This window comes from Hemicordylus capensis, chromosome 3 (genome assembly GCF_027244095.1).
Source record: "Hemicordylus capensis ecotype Gifberg chromosome 3, rHemCap1.1.pri, whole genome shotgun sequence".
NCBI lineage: Eukaryota > Metazoa > Chordata > Lepidosauria > Squamata > Cordylidae > Hemicordylus > Hemicordylus capensis.
The window spans coordinates 94,623,898-94,635,990 of NC_069659.1; the positions used below are offsets into that span (position 1 = coordinate 94,623,898).

Sequence of the window (12,093 nt, forward strand, 5' to 3'; positions counted from 1 at the left end):
GGCTGGTACAACAGCTGCGACCCTACTTGGAGAAGCTGGACCTGACCTCAGTCACTCATGCGTTGGTAACATCCAGATTGGACTACTGTAATGTGTTTTTTGTGAGGCTGCCCTTGAAGACAGTTTGGAAGCTGCAGCTGGTTCAGAATCCTGCTGCAAGGATGCTCGTGGGTGCAAGTCGTTTCATGAGTATCACACCCATCCTGCGGCAGCTTAGAGCATAAGAACATAAGAATAGCCCTGCTGGATCAGGCCCAAGGCCCATCTAGTCCAGCATCCTGTTTCACACAGTGGCCCACCAGATGCTACTGGAAGCCTACAGGCAGGAGATGAGGGCATGCCCTCTCTCCTGCTGTTATTCTCCTGCAACTGGTATTTAGAGGCATCCTGCCTTTGAGGCTGGAGATGGCCTATAGCCCTCCGACTAGTAGCTGTTGATAGACCTCTCCTCCATGAAGTTATCCAAACCCTTTTTAAAGCCATCCAGGTTGTTGGCTGTCACCACATCTTTTCCACAAGTTGATTATGTGTTGTGTGAAAAAGTACTTCCATTTGTTGGTCCTAAATTTCCCTGCAATCAATTTCATGGGATGACCCCTGGTTCTAGTGTTATGTGAGAGGGAGAAGAATTTCTCTGTCCACTTTCTCCACACCATGCATGATTTTATAGATCTCTATCATGTCTCCCTGCAGTCGTCTTTTTTCTAAACTAAATAGCCCCAGGTGTTGTAGCCTTGCCTCATAAGAAAGGTGCTCTAGGCCCCTTGCCCTCTTCAACACCTTTTCCAGTTCTATAATGTCCTTTTTTAGATGTGGTGACCAGAATTGTACACAATACTCCAAGTGTGGCCACACCATAGTTTTGTATAAGGGCATTATAATATTAGCAGTTTTATTTTCAATCCCCTTCCTAATGATCCCTAGCATGGAATTGGTCTTTTTCACAGCTGCCGCACATTGAGTTGACACATACAATGAGCTGTCCACCATGACCCCAAGATCCTGCTCTTGATCAGTCACTGAAAGCTCAGATCCCATCAGCGTATACTTGAAGTTGGGGTTTTTCATCCCAATGTGCATTCATCACTTTACACTTGCCAACATTGAAGCGCATTTGCCATTTTGTCACGCACTCCCCTAGTTTGGAGAGATCCTTTTGGAGCTACTCACCATCGGTTTTGGATATCACTACCTGAAAGAGTTTGGTATCATCTGCAAATTTGGCCACCTCACTGCTTACCCCTACTTCTAGATCATTTATGAATAAATGAAAAAGCACCGGTCCCAGTACAGATCCCTGGGGGACCCCCACTTCTTACTTCCCTCCATTGTGAAAACTCTCCATTTATACCTACCCTCTGTTTCCCGTCATTCAACCAGTTAGCAATCCACATATGTACTTGTCCCCTTATCACATGACTGCTAAGTCTTCTGAAACCAGCTTCGTTGTTAATGGTCTGCTTCTGGGCTAGATTCAAGGTGCTGGTCTTAACCTTTAAAGCTCTACATGACTTGGGGCTGGGGTACCTGTCGGACAGCATTTGCCCATATGAATTTGCCAGGGCCCTTCTCTCATCATCTCAGGCCCTACTCATGGCCCCACCACTAACAGAGATCTGTTTGGTGGGGACTAGAGACAGGGCCTTTTCGGTTGTGGCCCCTGGGCTTTGTAATGCCCTCCCTGAAGAGCTTCACCATGGTCTCTCCCTCAGTGTTTTTTAAAAAAACAACTTAAAATACACCTTTTTAAGGAAGCCTCTTAATGCTCCATTTTTGTTTATATCTAGTAGGTTCTTTAGCTTTTTATAATTTTCAGTTTTTAGTTTTTAAAATAACTTTTAATTTGAACCTAATAATGGTTGCTAATAATAAAGTCAGTTTTTAACCTGACTTATAACTTGCTTGTTCAGTTTGGTTAATTTTATTTTATTATGTCTTGTATCTATTTTATTGTTGTGAGCAGCCCCAAGCAGTAGTGCACTGGAGGGGCAGGGTACAAACATTTTAAATAAATAAATAAATATTCACACAAACGTGGAAAGCTGGGCTAAGGGAGCCCAGTCTGGTTTTACACGTTTGTGTAAACCAGCAGGATTGGGCCCAATCCCTGTGGCTACACGGTGGTAAACTTGCCTGTGAAGCCTCCCTCTTAAATGAGGTTAAGGAAGCCCTCCCTGCAGTCCACCCGTGAGCACTTCTGACTGATTGTGAGAAGAGCTCTACTGTGTTTAAAAAAAAAAAAAAGTGTTTCCTTTTGTCTGTCCTAATCTTCCTGCCAATCAGTTTCATGGGATGTCCCCTGGTTCTAGTGTTGTGAAGGCAGGGGGCGACTCTCTATCCACTCTCCTTACATTATGCATAATTTTATAAACCTCTAACATGATGGTGGAGCTTGGTGACAGTTGCTCCTCAAAACGGGAGCTGTTATATGGAGTCTCTCAGGGCTCCATTCTGTCACCAATGCTTTTTAACATCTACATGAAACTGCTGGGTGAGGTCATCAGGAGGTTTGGTGCTGGGTGTTATCAGTATGCTGATGACACCCAAATCTACTTCTCCTTTTCATCCCCAGGAAATGGCACTCATTCTCTAAATGGCACTCATTCTCTACAGGCAGTAATGGGCTGGATGAGGGAGAACAAATTGAAGCTGAATCCAAGCAAGACGGAGGTGCTCATTGTGGGGGCTCAGAATCTGAGGGGTGAGTTAGAGCTTCCTGTGCTGGATGGGGTTACACTCCCCCAGAATGGGGCAGGTGCGTAGCTTGGGAGTACTCTTGGACCCAGGCCTCACCCTGGTATCTCAGGTGGAGGCCATGGCCAGGAGTGCTTTCTATCAGCTTCGGCTGATTCGACAGCTGCGCCCATTCCTCGAAGAGGATGGTCTCAAAACAGTGGTGCATCAGCTGGTAACCTCCCAGCTTGACTATTGCAATGTGCTCTACGTGGGGCTGCCTTTGTACATAGTCCAGAAACTTAGTTAGTTCAGAATGCGGCAGCCAGATTGGTCTCTGGGGCAACCCGGAGAGACCATATGATGCCTGTTTTAAAACAGTTACACTGGCTGCCAATATGTTTCCGGGCAAAATACAAAGTGCTGGTTATTACCTTTAAAGCCCTGAATGGCTTGGGTCAGAGATATCTTAGAGAGCATCTTCTTTTACATGCTCCCCACCGCACGTTAAGGTCATTTGGGGAGGTCCGTCTCCAGTTGTCACCGGTTCGTTTGGTGACGACTCAGAGGCGGGCCTTCTCTGTAGCTGCTCCTGGGCTGTGGCATGCACTCCCACCAGAAATTCGTAATCTTGATTCTTTGCTGTCCTTCAAGAGAGCCCTTAAAACCTATCTGTTTGGCCTGGCCTTTCAGGGTTTTTAATTAGTTTTAATTGTTTTAAGACCTGGTTTTCAGGGTTTTAATTGTTTTGATAGTTTAATTGTTTTTTAAGTTGTTTTAAATTGGTATTTATATTTGTATCTCTGTTTTAATTGTTTTCAATGTGTTCTGTTTTAATTGTAAACCGCCCTGAGCCATTTCGGAAGGGCGGTATATAAATCAAATAAATAAATAAATAAATAAATAAATAATAACATGCCTTCACTGAGTTGCCTTTATGTACCCTAAGCTTGTAAGGAAGGTGCTCTAGCCCCCTTATCAGGGGTGGAGCCGCCATTGAGCAAATGGATTCAAAGAACCCAGGCTGCTGCCAATCTGGGTGCCGTTCCTGGCACCCCAGCCTCACACCCTGCATCTGATGTCAGATGTAGAGGGCATAGCTTTGCTTGCAAATGGGGCTGTGTGGCCACGTTTGCAGGCAAAATCCCCAGCCAGCACCACAGTTGCAGCGCGGCTGGAGTAGCTTTTCCTGCCTTAAAGGGAATACGGCACTGGCCGGGGATTGTGCTCGCAAACGGGGCCCTGTTTGCAAGCTAAACCAGCGCCGCGTTTGCAGCACGGCTGGGAGCAACTCTCCTTGCCTTTTAGGCAGGGAGAGCCACTCCAGCCTCACTGCGAATGCGGTGCTGGCCAGGGATTTTGTCTGCCAACGGCCACATTTGCAAGCAAAGCTATGCCCCCTGTGTCTGCTGTCGGGGGTGGGGGGCCGCGGGGGCTGGCTGGACCCAGGCCGCCGCTGGATTCCCTCTGCCCCTGCCCCTTATCATTCTGGTTGCCCTCTTCATAATGTCGCCGCGCCATAGATTTGTATAATGGCACGTTAACATTAGCATGCAAATAAAGTGTAAACAGAGTGCATATGGAAATGGTGGCTGTTAGGGGCCAGATTGCAGTGCATTACTTAGGCAATATGGATATATTATGCTATGCTGTGGTTAGTTCAGGCTCTGCCACCACCTTGCCACCAAATGGCTGTCAGTGACAGAGTGGTGGACTTAAGTCCCAGATTTGTCTGTTCACTGGAGTCTGGCGAGTGAAGTTGTCATGCTTTCATGGATATTAAAAACGTACTTACCTAAGTAGTTTATGCTATATAGGTTAATTTTGTTTGAGATTGATTCATTAGATAATGTTTCGGATTGATAAAGATGATTGGATAGATGATGATGGGTTTAATTGTGATCTGCTGGTCAGTGACCATAGTAAAGATTCAGTTCTGATTCAGGACTTAACTGTAACCTTTTGACCTACAGGTCTGATGCTGACCGGGGCGGCAAGAGGGTGCGCTGCCACCCCGTGCGAGCGATTTTGGGCACAGCGCCAGTGGGGGAAACGTGGCCAGGGGTGGGGAGAGAAGAGCGCCTTCCCTGTTCCTTAAACGTCACCACCCCTCGCTGAACCTCCAAACTGGTCAGGCAGTCCAGAAAAGGACCGCCGGACCAGATTGTGCACTTCCTTAGTTGCCAGTTGGGTGCATGTAACAGCAAATGGTACATCAGTTGCATTATCAGGGCCTGCGTCTGGTAGATGACCCCGGACTAGCTGTAAGTTGTATCAGGGAATTATGTGCAAGGCTGCAGTTGAGAAATTACACTGCACTATGGATTCATTTTTCTTAGGAGGGTATTGTAATGGCTATGTTTAAAGTTGAACACAAAAAAGAAAAAGCTTCTATAAAAAATATCAGTTTTTATAGTACAGTACAGCATATACAGTCTTTATAGCAGAAATAAACCTTAAGACCTAAAATAAATAAATAAATCAAATCAAAGCGTAGCATTGATTACACAGGGCATTTCAGGAAAAATAGTTTCAAAGAGCATTGTACTTGCAAACTGTAAAGTAAGAAAAGAGTCAGTGAGGAAGCCAGAAGGCAAGCCAAATGAATCCCCATGAAAAATTAAAATTCCACCCTCTGGGACTAACCGGATTTTAAAAACCTGTCTTCATAATGGGTTGGATGTGGGCTAATAAACTGAAATTGAATCCGGACAAGACGGAGGGTAATGTTGGTCAGTAGGAGAGCCAATCGGGATGAGGAGATTTTACCGGTTTTGGATGGGGTTGCCCTCCCCTTGAAGGAGCAAGCATGCAGCTTGGGGGTATTACTGGACCCGGCTCTGCTTTTGGAAGCTCAGGTGGAGGTGGTGGCCAGGGGTGCCTTTGCACAGCTTCGGCTAGTGTGCCAGCTGTGTCCCTTTCTCGAGAAGGCAGATCTGGCCACAGTTACCCATGCCTTAGTCACGTCATGGCTGGATTACTGTAACATGCTCTATGTGGGGCTGCCCTTGAAGAATATCTGGAAACTGCAGCTAGTGCAAAATGCAGCAGCTAGGGAGCTGCCCGGTGGGAGCACATCACACCCATTTTGAAAGAGCTGCACTGGCTACCAGTTTGTTTCCGGGTCCAATTCAAGGTGCTGGTTTTGACCTTTAAAGCCCTTAACGGTTTGGGCCCAGGATACCTGAGGGACTGCCTGCTCCCAAGGGTTACTGCCCCCTTGATGAGGTCATCTGAGGGGGCTCTGCTCCAGGTGCCGACAATGAGGGAGGCTTGGTTGTCATGCACGCGGGACAGGGCCTTCTCTGTTGCTGCCCCCAGACTCTGGAATGCTCTCCCAGTGGCCATTCGCTCCTCAGTATCCATCACAGCTTTTAGAAAGAGTGTAGAATCTTGGCTTTTTGCCCAGGCATTTATTTGATTCTCTGTTCCTGCTCTTTGTACTCTATATTGCTTTCATGCTTTTGTTTTAAATTCTTAATCAGATTTGTTTAATATTTTTCACTTAATATTTTAATTGTGTCTTTTTTACCATCTTGTGTTTAAATTTTTGCTGTAAACCACCTTGGGATTTTTGATGAAAGGCGGTATATAAATTTAACAATAAATAAATAAATAAATAAATAAATAAATAAATAAATAAATAAATAATCTGTTATCTCTGTAATCTGTGTAATCTATTAGTTCAAGAGATGTAACTAACTAACTATGTTTTCTTTCTTTCTGTTTTTAAAATAAAAATTTATTATGAAAAAGAGGAAAGAAAGAAAACCTCCACCCTCTTTAGCCTATAATGTCTCATGAGCAAGCAGAAGATTCTAAGAGAAATAGCCAACATTCCAATTTTCCTGCTGGTTTGTGTAACCAATACCATCCATCTAGGTTGATGGCATTGGAAGTGATGTTGAATCTCATTTAGACCTTGAAGGTCATTTAGCCAACCTGCTCAGTGCAGGATAATCACAGATAAAGTGCTTTAAAGCATCTCGCCTGTAGTAAGAGAATACACAGGATGCAGACTAACACTGTGCTAGCGCTAGCACAATGTCCTGCAGGAACGTTTTTTACTCCACACTTGGAGCATTGTTGTGGGAGGATTGGACAGAGCCAGTGTTTTTGTGCAAGTCAACTTCTCTAGAAGATGCCTGATCTTGCAGAAATGAAGTTCACAAAGCAGGAAACAAAAGAGAAGGCAGCAAGTGGACAGCTGTGGGGAAAGGGTGCAGATAGGACAACTGGGGAGAGGGTACTTGCGGGGTGAGGAGGAGGACCTGGCATGGGCTGCCTGTGGAGAGACAAATCTGGAACTTAGGTCCACCATCCAGCTCCAAGGTCATGGCAAAGCTGGAACTAAGCATAGCATAGGATGCCATAACCATGTCCATCTTGTTTAAGCAAGGGTGTGGCCTTGTACAGCTGCAGTTTCACAGCATTTTGGCTCTTGAGTGCACATGGAAAGTCCTTAATGCAACTTGTTAAACTGAAGGTTTTTCTTTGTGAATGGAATTTGATTGCCTGATTAATTAATTATTATTTTAATATACCACCTGATTCCAAGGGCTCTAGGCCATATGAGACGGCTATACCTACAACTCTCTGATCAGGCAAACTTGAAATTAAAACTGAGAAACTCAATGGAGGGGGAAAAGGAGAAAATATGAATACCAATAAAGAATGACAAACCTTATTGGAGAGCTGGTCTTGTGGTAGCAAGCATGACTTGTCCCCTTAGCTAAGCAAGGTCCACCCTGGTTGAATATGAATGGGAGACTTGATGTGTGAGCACTGTTTAAGATATTCCCCTCAGGTGATGGAGCCACTCTGGGAAGAACAGAAGGTTCAAAGTTCCCTCCCTGGCATCTTCAAGGAAGAGCTGAGAGAGATTCCTGCCTGCAACCTTGGAGAAGCCGCTGCCAGTCTGTGAAGACAATACTGAGCTAGATAGTCCAATGGTCTGACTCAGTATATGGCAGTTTCCTATGTTCATATATAATTTGATCTATGTTCACTATAAGACATTGATAAACACTTCATTAAGAATGCCATGATTATGGCACTTTTCTTCTTCAAAACTATAATCAATTCTTTAAAATGTCTTCTGCCTCCTGTGATCAAGGTATCTTTACTCATTGCAGTAGTATCATGTGAACTATGTTGTGATTTTATCCCATAATGCTAGTGTAAATGTTAAAGGTGCAGCATTATGTGGGTGGAATCAGTCCTGTGGGTCCTTTCCACCAGAACATAGCCACAATCCTGGCTGGCCTCTGCTTGTTTAGGAAAGCCCTCTGCAATATGTCCTGTTCACATGACACCAGGCCTTTAAGCATTCTATGCTTCGTATAGCTATTAAACAACTGTTTCGTATAAAAGTGTGTAAAATTCAGTTTTGTTTGCATGAACCTGTATGATTTCCTTAAGAACATACTTTTAAAGCGAAAGCTATTGCTACACATTGTGTATATTTAGTTCTGTCTGTAAATCTTCTTTGACAAATGTGTAAGTAATAACTAAAATCGATTGGTCAGCAGTGTGAACATATGGGGGGGAAATATGAATCTTATTCTCATTACTTTACTCAGCATGTTGAAGGACCTAAGACATGCGAAATGTTTAAATAACCATTTTATACTATTTATTTTATTTTATTTATTTAACACACTTCTATACTGGAACATAGGAAGCTGCCATATACTGAGTCTGACCATAAGTCCATCTCGATCAGTATTGTCTACACAGACTGGCAGCGGCTTCTCCAAGGTTGCAAGCAGGAATCTCTCTCAGCCAAGGAGAAAATAGTCCCTTTCCATTTATGGGAAACAAAGTGGCACTTATACCACCAAGTACTACCACTTAATGCAGCTAAGCCATGGCTCCCAGAGGACCAGCAAGAGTGTCCTAAAATCACCTGCAAACAGAAAGCTAGTGAGCTAGGCAAAACATTCAGGGAAACCCATTCACATTTCTTAAAAGAGTGTGTGGTAGCCAAAAGAGTGTGGCAGGGAGTAAGCAAGCTGTTAGAGTGGCCTGATTTGGAAAAACAGACTTAGGAAGAACTAACCTCGGGTTTGAGCGATAGAACCTCCTTTCGAGGTCCCAGAAAGAAACCTTCAAGGAAACGGGACGGAACGGGTGCCCTCATACTAGGGAATTGGAACGTTCCCCTTCTCGTAATCAGGTTAGTAAACCTGTATGTCATTTATGCAATGCTCCTGCATAGGAATAGGGAGGGAAGACGCGACCAAGAGGTTCACGCAGATGAGACAGTAAATCTCTTCTGGAAAGTTTGTATGGTTATGTGCAAAAAGACAAGTGTATCTCTTCTAAACAGCAATGGGACAAATTATGGAAATGGACGTTGGACGTAACCCCCCCCCCCCGATTACCTGATGTGCCTTGTAATCCCCCATCCCCGAGTTATAGTATTACCTGCATATACTTCATAGCCTTGTGGGTTTCCAGATCCTTGCGTGTAACTCTTTGTAGATATATGATGTACAAACAACCACTTTGTATATAATTGTACTTTGGCAACGTACTGTATGCTTTGGTAGTTTGTAAGTTCAATAAAAAAATCTTTTCCTATAAAAAAAAATCTTGTCCTATCTTGGAGATGCCAGGGAAGGAACTTAGAGCCTAGATGCTCTTCCCAGAGCGGCTCCATCCCCTAAGGGGAATATCTTACAGCACTCACACTTCTAGTCTCCCTTTCATATGCAACCAGGGTAGATCCTGCTTAGCTTAAGGGGTCAAGTCATGCTTGCTACCACAAGACCAGCTCTCTTCCCAAATGCCCAAAACTCACATCTCTGGGCGGTTTACAACAATATTGTGTCACTAGTATTGATAGGAAATACTTGATTTGAAACTGAATTAATTCCTGTTTTCAGTCATGGAGAGCCATTTTTGTTTTTCTCTCAGAAAGCAGCAAGTGCCTTGTCCAGCCAATATGAAGAGAAGATCCGCCCATGTATCGACCTCATTGATTCTCTGAGAGCCCTTGGAGTGGAAAAGGACCTGGCATTGCCAGCAATTGCTGTGATTGGAGACCAGAGCGCTGGGAAAAGCTCAGTACTGGAAGCATTGTCTGGAGTCGCTCTTCCTAGGGGCAGCGGTGAGAATTCCCTCTCAGCTTTTCCTCTTTGAAATGTTAAACACTTCTATGAATCAGTCAGTTAAGTATAAGAGTAGTCTATCATCCTTTCTGCCTTTGAAGAACATCCAATCAAAACCCCAAAGCTTATTTAGGTCAGTCACAATCTAACCTCCCTTGAGGAAAAATGGGATATAAGGTGGAGAGCCGATTTTGCAGTAACGAGCATGAATTATCCCCTTGGCTAAGCAGGATTTACCTTGGTTTCCATTTGGATGGGTGATTACATGTGAGCACTGTCTGTTGTAAGGTAGGGGAATCCTCAGAGGATGGTGATGTAGCTCCATGGCCAAACGAGACATGACATTAATCATGTTTTTTACCCTTCTGCTTGGATGTTTTCTCTTAAATAGCTATTGCGGGGGTGGGGTGTGTGGCAGTGTCAGGCTTAAGACTGCATCAAAGGTGGAAGGGTTTTTAATTCCTCCATACCTAAGACCCAACATGCCGCAGTCCTCACAAAAATCACATTCCAAAGCTGCTATTGCCCAGGAGGGAAGCTGATTGGTACCAGGCATCTGCTTGCATGCAGAAGGTCCCAGGTTCAATCCCTGGCATCTCCAGGTAGGCCTGGGAAAGACTCTGCCTCTCTGGAGAACTCTCTGGAGAACCGCTGCCAGTGTAGAATGCTGAGCTAGAGGATAGACAATGGTATAAAGCAGCTTCCTAAGTTCCTATCAATGTAATAAATAAATTAGTTGGAATCTAGATGTACTGAGCCTGACACTTTGAATATTCTCAAAGACTTCTGCAAAGTTGCACAGTATTCCACTGATATAACCAGGCTTCGTTTGGCTGCTCCAGGTTTTAATGGAAACTGCAAAATGGAGTCGAGCTCCTGCTACTGCTTTGTTGTGGTGGTGGTTCTGTCTTCCATTCTTTCTACAAATTTAACTTATTGCTTGTTTTGACTTTTATACTATAGGTATTGTTACCAGATGTCCCTTAGAGCTCAAGCTGAAGAAAATGCAGGACAGAACAGAATGGAAAGGAAAAATAGTGTATTTGAACACAGAGCAAGACCTGACCAGCCCATCGCAAGTGGAAGATGCAATAAAAAGAGGTGATTGTAACGGAAATTTATTATTTTATTTTATTATTTATTTTATTTAACATATTTTTATACTGCCCAAAATGCAAGTTCTCTGGTCAGTTTACAAGAGAATAAAACCACCAATAAAAAGATTAAAACATTTCAACAATTAAAATTTAAAAAAACTAAAACTATTTAAAACTATTAAAACACAATTAAAACAGTATCTAAAGTTTGTTTTGTGCCTTCTTGTGCATGAGAGGAATTCTCAAAGCAGCCCAAACAAGCACTAACATGGTGACTGGTGGCCCCCTTGCATAATATACTGTGGTGAATTTGGGGGCCTCCACTTGCATCAAACAGAAATTCCAAATGTTCTTGTTTGTAGTGTTTGTATCTGAATATTTCACTGTGATTATTTTTTGTTATTACATAATTAGATTATGCACAACACAGACTAAAGGAAGTCAACTGCAGAGACGTGTCTCTCTTTTGTTTTTGAAATAGGCATGTGTCCCACAGAGAACTGAATACTACTGTTGTTTGGTGTAAGTGAATATAGAAAATCAGGCATCGGTTACTGTGCCTAACTTCTTTCTCAGTGAGCCATTCCCTGGGATTCTAGAAGTCTTCATACACTGTAGTTGCAGTTTTCTCATTTCAAAAAGAACAGGAGATTCTTCACTTTCATATTTAGGAAAAATGAGCAGATTTCTAGTATGAGTGAGTTTTAAAATGTGTAGATAATGACTAACAAGATTCAGAAACTAGAGAAATCTGAGACCCCAGTGCATATGTAATGTTCCTGATAACCATGGTTATAAGTATGTCTTGGGCTCACATGCTTTCTTCTTCTTCCCTCTCCCATTTGGCACACAAATTTCACTTCTCTTACACTTCATTGGTTTGCTTTAGCAATGGTTCTAACCATGTTTAATGCTAACCAGGATTGTCATCTTCAACATGGTTTGAAATAGGGTTGCAAATCATGGCTTTTAGGCAATCCTCACTACTATTAACATAGTTAATATCAGTGCTGAAGTAATGCTGCACCATGGATTGCATATATGTTGTGGTTCAGTAGGCTTCATTAATTGTACAAATGGACTTGCATGTGCTCAGTACAATTTAATGTTTTCTTTTTGCTTTACATGTCATCTCCTCCCTTCACTGCAAACTCTTTTTAGAGCTGCTTGAGGTTAAACAGTAAATTTTTGATTGGGTAGAGCAAAGA

General features: G+C 43.3%; 1 protein-coding gene across 6 annotated transcripts in view; it reads left to right on the forward strand.

The window, feature by feature from the left end:
- Positions 1-12,093, forward strand: part of LOC128351542 (interferon-induced GTP-binding protein Mx-like) — a 42,002-nt gene that overhangs the window by 7,461 nt on the left and 22,448 nt on the right. For all 6 annotated transcript variants that reach the window (XM_053311189.1, XM_053311192.1, XM_053311190.1 and 3 more), the window contains 2 exons: positions 9,595-9,787; positions 10,752-10,889. In XM_053311189.1, coding sequence (XP_053167164.1) covers positions 9,595-9,787; positions 10,752-10,889 — 331 coding nt within the window. The remainder of the gene's footprint in view (positions 1-9,594; positions 9,788-10,751; positions 10,890-12,093) is intronic.